Source organism: Vanellus vanellus (assembly GCF_965231255.1).
Source record: "Vanellus vanellus genome assembly, chromosome: 3".
Lineage (NCBI taxonomy): Eukaryota > Metazoa > Chordata > Aves > Charadriiformes > Charadriidae > Vanellus > Vanellus vanellus.
Genome location: NC_138907.1, coordinates 100931536 through 100946488, shown reverse-complemented (window position 1 = coordinate 100946488; position 14953 = coordinate 100931536). Strand labels below are relative to the sequence as shown.

At 36.4% G+C, this 14953-nt stretch overlaps 1 protein-coding gene across 1 annotated transcript in view; it reads left to right on the top strand.

Moving 5' to 3' along the window:
- Window positions 1-14953, top strand: part of PRIM2 (DNA primase subunit 2) — a 127839-nt gene that overhangs the window by 110435 nt on the left and 2451 nt on the right. Inside the window, exon 13 of the mRNA XM_082481033.1 lies at window positions 10480-10548. Within this exon, the coding sequence (XP_082337159.1) occupies window positions 10480-10548 (69 nt within the window). The remainder of the gene's footprint in view (window positions 1-10479; window positions 10549-14953) is intronic.

The following is a 14953-nucleotide window of genomic DNA, read 5'->3' as shown; positions in this document are numbered from 1 at the left end:
TTTAGGAGATTAATCTTTATTAATATATTTTTCACCTAAACTAAATGTTTTCAGGCCTATAGATTTGTTATATGCTATAAGCATAAGGCATGCTTCTTCTCAAGAACGTCCCTATATCTATACCCAGGAGATTTTGAGTGGATGGGTTTTGCCCTAAAATTTAATGTGTTTGTCTGACAATCTGCAAATCTGTTGCATAGCCATTGTCGTGGAAAAAAATGAGCTTTTTAAAAGACATCATCATGCTAGGTCTCGAGGAGCACCTCTGTGTGCAAGGTTATGAGATCTTCGGAGCTCCCACCGACAGTTCTGTTCCCCAAGTGTTTTGCTTTTGTTGAAACTTCTGTGCAATCCCATAGTTTTGTTGAACTAGATACTCCAGGGCACTTTTCTGGGTAAATGGTATTTGTGAGAAGAGTACATCACATTTCTTTCTTCAAGTGAGCAGTAATAAATGTTTCTCTCCTAAGCTAAGAAGTTCACTTTAAGGGGTTGAAAGCTCAACAATTTCTGTTCCCTACTGAGATTAAATTCTTGTTCTGTGTCCTGGTCCTCCTCTGCCTCTCTCTTTGAAGAGGGGTAGAGGGGAGCATCTGTCGGTCCCATCTGGGGTCCCCCAGGTCCCCAGTAGCGGATTTGGCCTAAACCGCGACATTCTGAAAGAGAGGTTTACTGGAAACTCATCAGGTCTTCCAGAAGCATCAGTCAGGATGTTGATGCTGTCCTGGCCAGAGGGCTGGGAGAAGCCATGGTAGCTCAGGCCATGCACAAAGGATTTTATCATTGGTGGATGCTTGTACCCAAAATGAAATAGAGCTGGTGTCTTAACCTTAATTTGTGCAAGCGTGAATACAGATATTCAAGTTCAAGTTTGATGGAGACTTATCACATGTCTTTATCAGCAGTGCCTGGAGGCTTGCGTTTCTTGTTTGGGGTACTCTTTATTTTTCGTAGCTCTCTGTTGAACCCTTATTATCTCCAGTTCATATGCAGTGATCTGGATCAGGACTGTTACTGTTTGAGGGTGTTTCCTTTCCATTTGTTCACAATATTCATCAAGGTCCTGCTCACAACTGAATCTTGAGGCTTGCTTTTTTTTTTTTTTTTTTTGGCTGATGAGAGTCCTGGGGGTTGTCATAGGACAATGCTCTTTTGGAGCGTTATGTGTTTCTCTTCAATGATCTTTATGCAGGCTATCAGCACAAAAACCATGGCTTATTCCTGAACATACTGTGTTCATCAACAGAATACAGACTCCTGAGTGGTAGTGGTTTATCTTCCATGACTTTAGTTCATAATGCTTTATGCCATCAGAAGATCTGGATTTGTAGTACATCAGCAACCACAAAAGTCATTCTTTTTCCTAGTTCTCGCATAACTTTCACAGGTTATCTCAGGAGGTCCTTGAATCACGAAATCCAGGTGACTTAGTTGATTTCAAGTTGTCCTGGTTTCAGCTGGGATAGAGTTAATTTTACTTCTAGTGGTTGCTGTGTTTCAGATTGGGTATGAAAGAAACGTTAATAATGCATATTGTTTTACTTGTTGCTAGCTGATATTTATACCATTCAAGGACTTTTTTCAGCTTCCCATAGAAGCTGAGAAAGAGCACAGGTAGAACAATGGAATGACCAGTGGAATATTCTGTACCGTAGAGTCCATTCTCGATCTATAAATAGGGGTTGGCCGGGGAGGGGAGGGAATCCACGATCACCGCTCGGGACGGGCTGGGCAACCAATTCACTGGGTGGTGAGGGTGACCTGTGTTGTGTTACTTTGTCTTGTATATTCTTTTAGCATTATTATTTTTATTATAATTGTTATTTTCATTTTTCTGTTACTGTTCTATTAAAATGTCTTTATCACAACTCTTTTCCCCCTTCCCTTTTTCCCCCTTCCCTTTTTCCCCCTTCCCTTTTTCCCCCTTCCCTTTTTCCCCCTTCCCTTTTTCCCCCTTCCCTTTTTCCCCCTTCCCTTTTTCCCCCTTCCCTTTTTCCCCCTTCCCTTTTTCCCCCTTCCCTTTTCCCCCTTCCCTTTCCTTTTTTTTTTTTTTTTTTTTTTAATTCTCCCTCTTCTCACCATTGTGGGTGGAAGGGAGAGAACTGCATGAGTAGCTGCATGGTCCTGGCTGCCAGCTGGGGTTAAACACCACCATGAGTTGATTGGCAATCGCTTCAGGTGGGTTTGGTTGTTTCAGTAAAAACATCATAAGCAACAACCCATTGGTTCAGATGTGTTTCCCTTGCTGTGTTTGGTGTTTATGCTATCTGTTTCTATGGGTTTTTTTCCAAGTCACCTGTGCTCCACCTTGATTTCAGTTCTGGTTCCAGGTCTTTCCCTGCCTCTCTATTCAGAACTTGAGGCCTTTCTTGTTCCTGCAATTTATTGTTAGGACTTTGATCAAGGGCTTCAGTTGTCCTTGAGGCTCTCTGTTTTCCAGTGTAGATGGTAGTTGATTCTCTGTGGTAAACTGCATTCTTCTCTGGTCAAGGGTTTGGTTTTTTTTTCAACAGCAAGAGCATGTACTTCAACCTGACACTGTCAGAATACATCCATTAATGTTATTTTCAATCTTTTTCAGTGTATTTATCTTGCTTATTTTGGGATATTTCTTGGATTTGAAGAATGTGGAGCTCTGCTTTACTTTCTCAAGTACTGGCCTCCTCTGCTCAAAATTTTTAATTTATCAGACCTGTCCATTTTTATGTGAATGATGCATAGTTTTCCAAACGTTTATTTTGGATTTAACTTACATAGTCATGAGTTGGTCCCCCACTGGGATTTTAATCTGTTGTTTTAGAGTACTCACATGTTTTCCCTTCAAGCCCATGAATGAGCCTCTTTCTTATTTATGAAGCTTTTTCCTCATGACTATTGCATGAACCGGAACGTGGGCTAGTGTCCAGCTCATCTGGTTGCAGTTTTACCCAAGACGGTTGGTTTTCCAGTGCTGTTCTCAATCTTCTGTTTCTAGGGCTGTCCTTCATACCCTTGAGATGAGGAATACACCTCTTCCTTTTAGGTTAACAGGACCAGGAAGATCCTGAGGTTTTTGATACACATAAAGCCTTTGGCTGGTCTGTGGTGGAAACAAACCCCATCTTCACAGTGCTTTTTCAAAGAGCTCTCTGGGCACGGGCTACATGTGAGAAAGGAAGGCTGGACCTTGGGATGATGGTGCAGAGCAAATACTGCCAGACTTCACATAATTTCAGTAGCCCATCTGAGCTTTGGCCTGCTTTTATTGCAGTCATATCATAGGACAGTCAGTAATGAAAAAAAATGATGAAAACATTTGAATATGTGAATCTGCTTGCTGTGAAGTATCTAGATCCATCCTGCTGTCTCAGTCCAGATTTTCTGAGGCTGTGTCTTGTCTGAGATTGTGTCTGCTGAAATGATCTTCCTGAGGTAATAGAACAGGTGACTTCCAGGTCTTGCATAGTTATTATATACCCTGAAGCAGAAAGAATTAATCCTGATATTTATTCCGAGAACTGAATTATTTGACTTGTATTTATTTCACATTTTCCTATTTCTTTATTTGTGATAGTAGCTTTTTTGTCCTAAAATTGATTCTTGGAGAAGTGATATGCTTAGCTGAGCATCTAATGTGTGAATGTATGATTGTATAGCATTTGAATTTATAGTATATTTCAGATAACATTTAATTTCTCTTTGGTATACTGCTAATCAGGTAAAATCTTTATAAAGCCAGGTTTGACAATAGCTAATCAATTTGAAGACTATAAAGATTAAAGCATATGTTAAGTACATCTGTTGTGGTGCTGTACTAAATACACTGTAATGCATTGCCTACATATCTCAGATAGAAAAATAGGTATGATAGGCTTTCAATTAGAGTTATTTCAAAAGATCTGTTTGGTTTTGAAAGCTTTCTTGTAGAAATTGCCATTTTCCCCATTAGCTGCTATCACAATAGCAAAAGCAAAAGGTAGTAAAAATTTCTGGTTCTCCAGTCAGGAGAAACAGAGGGTCTAGCCTCATCCTTTTCGGTCTTGCTCCAGTTACGGATTTTTCTTAAGGAAAAATGCTTATGTAAATGAGAAGTAGATAACTTAAGAAGAAAGAATGCTTTTTCTAGTAGAATTGTTCTCTTAATTTAAAAAGCTACCTTTTCCCATAATTGGATCGAATTAAGGATTTTGATTGAGTCATTGAACTTTGGCCGGTGTTCTCTAACAAATTTAGCGTTTTGTGTTATTGGAGAGCCTTCACAGAGAAGGGAATAAATAAGCCAATCTGTGCCTAGGCCTCTGATGGCTACATGTTTCCATGAATAAAAAACCAAACCCACCACAGTGGGGGGGGGGCGGAACCAAACCCCACACTGTCCCTTCTGATGATCTAATATTAGAAATATTATATCTTTGGTGGCTCTAAAAATATTTTCCCTTTCATCTGAATAATTTTGCCCTATCATCAATCATCTTCATGGTAGCGCTTTTGTGAATTCTGATTAAATAAGAGCAAGTACTTTTTAAATAAGCAACCTTTTATTAGTTAAGAGATTAAATAATACATCTTTTATTAAGTCAGTATTTTTTTTTTTTTAAATATAAACAGAAACAAAACCACAGGAACAATTGATAGTCTTTATATAGACAAACCTCATAGAATCATAGAATGGTTTAGATTGGAAGGGACCTTAAAGATCATCTAGTTCAACCCCCCAGCCATGGGCAGGGACACCTCCCGCTAGACCAGGTTGCTCAAAGCCCCATCCAGCCTGGCCTTGAACACCTCCAGGGATGGGGCATCCACAACTTCTCTGGGCAGCCCGTTCCAGTGCCTCACCAACCTTGTAGTGAAAATTTTGTTCCTGATATCTAACCTAAATCTACTATCTTCCAGTTTGAAGCCATTCCCCCTTGTCCTATCACTACATGACCTTGTAAAAGTCCCTCTCCAGCCTTCTTGTAGGCCCCCTTCAGATACTGGAAAGCTGCTATAAGCTGCTGTAATGTGCCTTTTATAACAAATAATATGAAATGTAGAGTTAAAATGCATATTTTGTACTGTTGTTAAAGAGATGAATGGCATTAATTCAATGTGTCCAATTTAGAAGTATTTAAATTCATTAGTCAAATCTTAGACTTTAGTTCCAGGAGCAGTTACTTGGCCTAAATGGGCCCTGCTGGTGTGGAAGGCATTTCTACTTTCTGTTCATCCCTGCCTGTTGAGTTTCCGTTCCTTTCCTTATATGCGGTAAATAGATTTAAATATTACCCAACTATAGTTTTACCTGGAGAAGGTGAGGAGGAATGAGGTTCATTTTCAGATGGCAAGAATGGGTGGACAGAATCGGGGGCTTTGTCTTCACACTTCAGCAGCTTCGATTTATGGTGTATTAAACTACTCATGAATTTTTTATTTAGAAGAGAAAGAATAAAGAAAAAAAAAAAGCACACCACAAAAGTCAAAGAGATTAAACACACAGTTCGGGATGAGAAAACAGGAAAAGAAAGAACATATGAAATAAAAATGTTGCAGCTCATTGTTCTTGAAACTGTTATGTTGCAAACTTAGAACGTACCTGAAGCAAATACTTCAATTTTATTTATTTTGTGACTTATTTATTTTGAAGTATTTCAGATACTTGCTTTCATACTTGATAACAGCCAGTCCAGGCTTTGACTCAGCATTTCTTTGCAACAGAGGAATGTGAGTTATCTATCGTATCTAAACACAGACATGACTGTCTTTTAAAATAGGTGGCTGTAAACTCATGCAGGATTTGTCAGTTAAATGACAAGAAAGAAAAGTGCCACTGAAAAATAGCCAAAAAATTCTGTAATCATAAAATGTACATTTTTATAGCACTATGTTAGAACTATGTGAAATCAGAGAAGTGGAATACGCAGGTGCATTAACCCTTCTTGCCTTGCTTTGACTTTCAGCTGTATATGGTATAAACCTATAAAAATAGCCCACAACCAAGCATACAAAACCATCTAGCATTAGAGCTGTTTCCTTTTAAAATTATTAACTCATTTTGAATTAATGTTTGTCTTCATTTCATAAGCTGCCCAGGGGTTGCTGTAGCAAATAGAGGCACATATTGACATATTCTTTTCATTCAGACATTCACTTACTCTTTTGTTAAGTATTTAATGGTTTCCTTACAACATACATCAAATAAGAACTTCAGGCTAGAGAACCTATACATTAAAAATGGAGGAAAAAATATAGGTATTTTTAAGAGACATTAATAAAATACCTTCTTCTGGATTATGACTGCCTCTTCCTTTTACCTTTGTAAAGTGTAATATAATACAAGTAGGTTTTGTTTTTTAACAGTTGTGATGCAAAGCGCAGGGGAGAAATTGATCTGTTATGGTGCCCTAAATATTATTACCACGTGTGATGCTGAACACTGTGTGATCAAGTACTCTTCACTACAAAAGAAGTCAAAGAGTACAAAAAGAACAGGAGCTCTGGCAAAGCTGTAACAATTATTTTCTACCCTGTTAAGTGTGTCCCTGAGGAAAAACAGAACTTAAATCTCAGGGAATTCTACTATACATTCGCATTATAAATGTGAAACCTTCAAAATCAGTTTAAAATATAAAGGGAATCTCCCAAAGCAGCAAAAAGGACAGATGTCTGTACTGACCGTGAGGCAAAGGGCATTGGGGAGTCCTGGTGCAGGACTTAATGCTGAAGTGGTCACAAACTGACTTGAAACAGGAGAAAACTGGAATGAGTTCAGATACACTCCAGCAATTGCACCCCATCATATCTTGAAGTCTCCTCTGAAATACAAAGAAAGTTAGAAATGAGTCATACTTAGCTGAATCTATAGTAGAAAGATTTTCGTTTTGGAAGATATAAGGTAATTCTGCAATTTTCAAATAAAACAAACTAACTTTGAGTAAGTGAAAATAACAATGGATAATTACAGAGCCCAAACTATCCTGCTGTGCAACATCTTAGCTTTGAATGCTGAGGATCTATAAAGCAGGTGGCTGTGTACAGCTGCCAAACATCATCTTAACCTCATTAGTAGTCAGTAAAGCAACATCAGAAAAGCAAGTTGCAGATGGCAGCAAAAGAAAAGGCACATAAGAACTAACAAAAAGAGTCCTTGAGTATGTCCCTTTACTTGCAAAATAAAGCAATTAAGTGTAAATGTCTTAATATATGTAGACGCAAAAGATTGCTGTTGTGAATTAATGTAGTTTTGAGTGGAGGCCTGTTTCTGAGTAACACTAATAAAAAAACAGCTGCAAGCTTGCCTTCATTATGTGCACAAATGCAATAGGAAAGGTAATATTCATCATGAATTATAATTCTGTTTTATTTAAATAGAGGTTTGTTAGTTTCTCTCGCACAGAGTACTCCTTTCTAGCTGGACTCTATTGCAATTTTTAACCTTTTTTTGTTTCTTCTCCTAGGAGCTTGTTCCCTATTGAAGCCAGTTAATCTACTAAATCTCTTCTTCTTTGCATACATTTAATGTACCCCTTATTCCTCAACCCCATCATATATGCAGTGAATCTGGTCCTCCGTGATGTGGCCAGTTCAAAGTCACATATGTGCAAGTTTGGCTGCCTTCTGGCTGCCTCTCAGAGTGGGTAGGGGCTGAATTATAACTGCCTTTCCCCAAATGAGCCACAGGCATTGGTCTGGCTTTTCCACCCAACCACAACTTATAATCAACGTGTAGAAATTGTATAGCTTTGTCATCTCTACCTGTCAAATTTGGCTGAAATTGGCCAACCAGTTGGGGAGCTGATGTGGTGGAGAGGGTAAAGGAGCACAGGACTAAGATGATCACTACCAGTGCAATCATGTACGTTAATAAATTTAACAAACTGGACGAAAGAGTCTGGTCTGTTCTGGTGGGCATTGTTTTATGGAGCACTCTGTCAATGTTGGGGGGAAAAGAAGCGCTGTGAAGACTTAGTTACCAAACTTCACTGGAGAATGCTGGTAGAGGTTCCTCTAACAGCTGTTCTCCAAGATATATGTCTTCATAATAGTACAGCAGAAAAATCTGTGTGGTGACCTAACTGCAGCCTCTGTGAGAGGTGTGAGAAGGAGTCTAGAGGGAGAGGGACCGTAGTTCCTTGGTGAAACTGCAGTGTAGCTGGGCAATAAAAATCAAGCTGCTGCAAAATAACTTGGTTGTTCTTTAAGAATTTGACGTCCCTCAAAGCCAGCTCTAATAACACGACCATTACAGCTTTCATACATCAACAGTATTGATTCAATGAAGTCCTCTTCTCTGCTTTACAGGTGGGTCAAGATTTTCCCAAGGATGACTCAAGGGCTTAAATAGGCATGTTTTCAGAATAGTTTGCTCAGAATAATCTCTCTTACAAAACTAGAATTTATTTATAAGTGCCCCTTTATTCTGTCATCATCTGTGCTATGTTGGTCAGTGATCCCTTTTCTGATATCTGTCACTTCAAGTTAACCATTTTTATGCTGAACTGTCAGAGAAGACAACAGCAGCTTCATCTCACATCCTGTGAATCATTGTGAGTTAATAAATCAAAAGCTAGCTTTGATAATCATTGTCCTTTCTGCTCTTCAGGATAGTTGGATAATGGCATCATTGATATAAAAAGCAACTATAACTTTGTGGTCTGTGATTGAAAAGTTAAACAAATCACAGAATGACTAGCCTTTTAACTGATCACCTGTTTCAAAAAGTTCTCTTAAATTACAGGAGAACTTCAATGCTTTTAAACTTTTGGGGTTTATAGTCAGAATTTGTCCATACTTAAGTTTTTGTTTGCTCACTTAAGCTTCTGAGACTTAAAGTATGTTTACACCTGAATTCAGAACTTTTTATTTATATAATTTATATTAGATATAATCTTGATTAGATGAAGAATAATTTTGAGAAAACATAAACTATTTATGAACTAGATTAAATTAGTTTACTTATTTCAGATGGAAAATTCATGTTAGAAACATCTGAATGTTAAAGGAGGACGTTATGAATGTTTCTTTCGACTCACCAACAGACATACAGGTCTTCTGATCATTATTCCAAATTATGTGAAAAATACTTCTTAGAAAAGTACATACATATAACGTAGTTAGCATTTACTTAAAAATAGAGATAGTTCTTTGCATGGTATAGATTTTATAGCAAGGAACAAACAGGGGAAAACATAAGGCAATATGTAATTGAAGTGTTTAGAATAAACGAGGTTTTTTCAATCCTTATCTACTTAACATGACACTAATTTTTTTAGTTCATTTCAAAGGCAGAAGGAAGTAAAAAAAAAAAAAAATTTATATATATACATACACATAGAGATAGTCTTAGGTTTCAGGCTTCATTGCCTAGTTGGCCTTGGCCTTGATCTTTTACAGAAGATATAACAGAAGGTGGCAAGAGGGATAGAAATGTAATCAGTTGGGCTATTACAGAGAAACAATGTGGCTAAGTACTTTCCTGGCAAGGTGTTGCTGGTTTTATCCATTCAGCAAATGTAATTTATTTATACATTTGTCAATAAATACAAGGCGGCATCCAATAATGAGTACAGCAGGGACTTAAGCTGGAGTGTATTGCTGTGTTTGACATATAGGTCAAACTTGGGAAAGGGGCTTGAAATTAACATTTCTCAAAAACTATTTTTCCTTCCACTGAGGCTATCTCTTAATTCCAGCAATTTTCTCTGTTTGATAAGCAGAGAGAGCATACATTTTGATTATATAAAGGAGGGAGGAGATGATGAAACTTTAAAAAATTTCAACCAGCATTGCATTCTGGTGATAAGAATGGGACTTTATGCAGCGCAGAAGAGATTACCTGAAGTAGAATTGGGAAGCAAATTGTATTTACAAAAGATGGCATGATTTTCCTAATAGGTGTTCAAACAGGCTATTCACTCACATATTCTGCTGAGCTTGACTAGAAATAACTTCATTTCAAAAAGGACAAATCTGATTGAAGGTAAAAGCATTCCCCTCTCACAGATACTTGTCTAAAGGATTTGCATTAAATTTTCTTGATGGGAGCACAATAGTATTTTATTCTGCATCTGCATGAACTGGTAATGTGAAAAATAAAAATACAAATCGTGTCCTTGATTGCTTCATGCTTCAACCACTTGAATTACGAGATTTATGTCTGCAATTATGGAAGAGATGTTGCAATATGATAGTTTGACAATAGCTGTCGCAATTATATTACCAAAATATAGATTCAACTTATTCTTGAAGTTGAGAGTATTGAAATTATGTTTTAAGGGCTGGACGTATCTTCCTGTGGTTTTATCTTGTTTTTAATGTAACTGGGGTATTTTTAAACAAATATAGTATGTATAAATGTTGTCAGTTATTAGTAAGATACACACATGTCTAAGATGTCATGTGCTGCAAAGTTCCATGTGGTATATACAATGCTGTTGTCGATACTTACCATGACAAGGTATTTCACAAGATGTATGTGTGGTACTTCTGAATCCATTACGTTTTTCTCCCTCTGTATAGATCCTGGAATTGGTGAAGGGCATGCATTACCAGCTGGCCTGTCAGAAGTACTTTGAGTTGACGCATGCTGTAAGTAGCTACTCATTTTTGTTAAACTATGATCACCGTCTTTGTCTTGAGGAAGGCCTTGGAAATCATGCATGAAGTCCAGAGACTATTTGCAGTTTTCACATCCATCATTAGCTATCTTGCCTTGTTAGTTCTCATTTCAATAATTTAAAATATACTTCAAATATTCTTTTGTAATTTTCTGCGTTTATATACTGATGTAATTAATACCTTGAATGTTACAAGGTGTAGTAAAAGGTTATGCTTTCTTCCTGCAAATGTCAATATTGTTGAATTCCATCTATTTCAAGCCATTTAACTTTTTCAATATCGCATTTTTAAACAAATTGTGTTTTTTAACCCAGTATGCAAGTTTGGTATTTTGAGATATATCTTAAAAAAATAATCAAAATGGGTCTAACAAGTTTAACTAAAACTAATCTTCCTGCACTTACATAGTTAATATTAATTTTCACTTGATATTTTTTCATGTCTTTGGTTATGTGTCATTAGTTTTTAAATAAAGATAAACAGTCTCAGACCTTTCTCATTTGCTTAATCATAAGCTTCTGTAACATATTAAAGTAAGATCCTACACAAACTTGTAAGGTACAGAATGGCTGCAGTCCATCTCCTTTGTGATTTCTTGATTTGAAGAACCAGTTTACACATTGGTTCTAGATTCTTTGTTAAGAAAAAACAGTGGAGTACGGCCCGTCTTATACCTTTATTCTTTCCACAACTCAAAAAATTGAAACATCCCTTTCAAACATCAGAATATGGAGCAGCCTTCCTAAAGATATGGATGAGGATTAGATGACCCACCCAGGGACACTTACTGTTAACTTTTTGGTTCTCACTGGTATTCACATTTGATTTAAATGGATGTGTTTGTCTCCCTAAATTTCCAGCACTTGTGTATGAATGTGTAGTGAAGGTATACTCTGAACCTGTATCCAGTGTCGTTTTGGCAGCTGTAATTTGAGCATAATTACTTACTGTCTTAAAAAATTATAAAACAGGAAATTCAAAGTTATATATAATTTGAAATTTAAATAACACATGCCCTGTGTAAGGCTAAATCAGTAGAAATAATATTTACCCAAGATGACTATAGACCCCAAGGTCAACATTCACCAATGGATAAATTGGCACAGCGCTGAAGATCTGTTATGTTTTAGGAAATTTGTCTTTCCATTCTTCTGTGGTGTATTCCAGAAGAGCATTATTTTTTCAGTCTTTTCTTAATACGAATATCTGTCTTTGCTGCTTGCACTAAGAGTAATCTTTCTCCTTTGGTGTTGATAAATCTCTTACTTCAGTGAGAGAAAACAGAATGAACAGAAAGGCACTTTATGTAGTTTGAATGAAACATGCTTATGAGGGCATTTATTTTTTTTTAGAGCATTTAGCTTCTAAACTTGTTACCAGCCTGCTTGGGATGATTTTTCTGTCCTACAACTATATGCTTTAGTAATTGTTTTGTTTTGTTTTGTTTTAATGGGGTGGTCAAAAGATGTATCTCTGAGGCTGGTGACACCAAATCAGACAATCAAAACCCCTTGCCTTTCTTGTATATCACTAGCAGAGCTTTTCCATGAAGGAAATTTCTGAAGAATCAATCAGCATAACACTGATAGTTATTGTTTCTTCAAATGGGTGAAAAATCTTAAGTAAAAATTTCCTAGAAATAATGGACTGGATCACATGGAGAATTTCAGATTCAATAATGTAAAAATTTTACCGAGAAAGAAAGTGGTAAGTTTTGGGCAGAGCTGTTAGTATTACCTATAATTCTTGAAAGTTACAGTGTGTACGTGGGTTAGATCTACTATGAATGACTTTGTAGTTGAGACTTGTTTAAGATTATGATATTTTTCTAAGTTCACAGGATCAGTTGCACACTATGTCTACTTAAAGACTCTCTTTGCATTTCTTCCCCATCATCCTCTCTCAAGTTTCTACTGCATCTTATACTCATGCTGGCAGCAGCTTTGCTGTTGGCTTCACTAGTCTAGTGCTTGGCACTAAGACTATGCTAATAAATCCAGCTGGACTAGAGGGAGAATGATTAGATCTATTTTTTTTGAGAGGTGGGGGTGTGTCTTTGCACTGCGATGCTACTGGTTCAATTAGCACAGGTTACCCAAAAGCTGCTTCTCTGCACATTCCGGGTAAACCAGGCTTATTAACTTAAATGCTATGCCTCTCCTGAACTTTTGTTTCACCATCTCACATCCACAGAACAAAGCAACAATCATTTGTGTGGTCCAGGACATTGTCTTCAGGCAGGAACTAATCTGTTAAGGAAATGTACACATAAGCAATTTGTTAAGTCTTTCAATAAGCATAGGAAAGGAAAGTGCTATATATAGTCCATGAATGGTTTTACCATACTTTAAGTTCTTGGATATTAGGCCATACTCCTTTTTGGGAAGGTTATTTTCTAAATAATAACACCATGTTTTGATAAAGACAAACGGTCCTATATATGTGAAGAAATAAAGATGTTGACTTGATAGAGTTATGACTGAATGGCCTGTAGGGTGGATATTTTCAAAGATTATAAAATTTTAATAAGAATCAAGAACAAACTATGTTTATACTGTAACTAGAGTAAGTATTCAGTCAAACACTACCGAAATACTAAAGTGGCGGTTGATGATCAAATTTGAATTTTAAGCCGTATGGAAAGCACCATAACTGATTGAAGTTCTCATATTTGTACTTCTGTTCATAATAAGCTATTTCATATTGATTATCCCTTTTAGATAAGTTTTATTTTGTACTAAAGTGAGGACACAAGGCAAATGTGGAAGTGACACACCCTGAAAATGTAAGTGGTGTAACCATAACCCAGAGTAAATAGTCAAAGTAATGAGAATGTCTTTCACAGTCACAATAACGTCAAGATTTTATTTTACTTTAGTTGATAGAATTAGATGGCAACTCAAAATAGAGAAAGATATTTCCAGACCAACAGTTTGGAGATCTTGGGTACATGTATGCAGTCAAGTAAAAGAGATTAATGATATCAGCTATGAACTACTAGTGGGTTAAATAAATGTTCTTGTGAGGGCTTGCCTGTAGAAATAATTAGTGCTTTGAAATCTGTTTGTATATAAATCCACTGTATAAATCTACTGGTTTAAGGGCATGAGCATTATGAATAAATAAGAAACTCTAATTGGCTAATGCCTGTGTTAGTAAGTTATATTCCATGTTGTTTGCATGAATACTGCTTTATTAGTTACTTGTTGCAGTTACAGCTTAACGGCTGATAATTTGTATATTAATATTACTCTCTAAACATTTTATTCTTGCGTACTGTTATTTTACAATCCTTGTGTATATTTAAGAAGTAAATATCTGACACATAGCAAACTTTCCGGTACAGAAGAATTACTTTGGATAGTTTATTTTAAAACATATGTAAAACCCATTTTTCTTAGTTCTTTGTGATCAAATTGCAAGAACACTAGACCTTTTTTTGTTGTTGTTGTTAAAAAAAAGGCATGTGGTTAATTGATATCTTTTACTGTAGTGCCATGATTGCTCCACATGGTTTTTCTGTAGTATCAACTGTAGCATTATCAGCTGTCATTTTAAAAGTTCTTGGTTAAAACCCAAAGATACTATAGCTACAAACTGATTGCTTTAGGTTTTTCAAAACAATATTTGCTGTAGCAGAATACAAAACTAGAGTGTGCATGAAGGCCAACATGTGCAAAATGTGTGAATCTAAAAAAAGTCTTGTGTTCTACTAGATGGAATAAATAGTTCTGTCTGAAGTGACAGGCCTTTTCACTTGGATCAATACATGTTATAAGCTTAAATTTTTGACTGCACAGAAAATACGTTTTTCTTTGGCCATAGTGGATTCACAGGTAGGAATGGATAAAGCTGTTAGAGAAATTTAGTTTCTCTATTTCTGGAAGTAAGTTTCAGTTAACTTACAGCTAAGTTAATGATGCATCTTTTAAAATTGATGTGCTTTGATCTGGAGTACCTAAAAGCATTGTAAAACTTACATAAAGTAACATGAGCAGTCTAAATAAAAAAGCCAGGAAATTTATGTATGGGTCACCTCCATTTTTGTGGTTCAATTTCTTGTGTATTTCCAGCCAGAGCAGAATACTTTAATTCAGAGAACCTTGTTGAAAATTACACAGAACAGAATTGTTCATATATCACAAATGAAGATGATGATGATGATGAACAGAACTTCCCCTTTCTCTCCTCAGGCTCTTAAAGTGATAAAATGAATGGGCAGAATTCTTTTAATTAAAATAGGGTACGTGGGGTCATACGACAATTTTAAGTAACAACCTGTAAATAGCTTTTAGCCAGATACTGTCAATCATCTCTGAAAATATGCTCCATTCACACAATGAGCTGCTTCTACAGTTTATTTCAATTTGCTGGG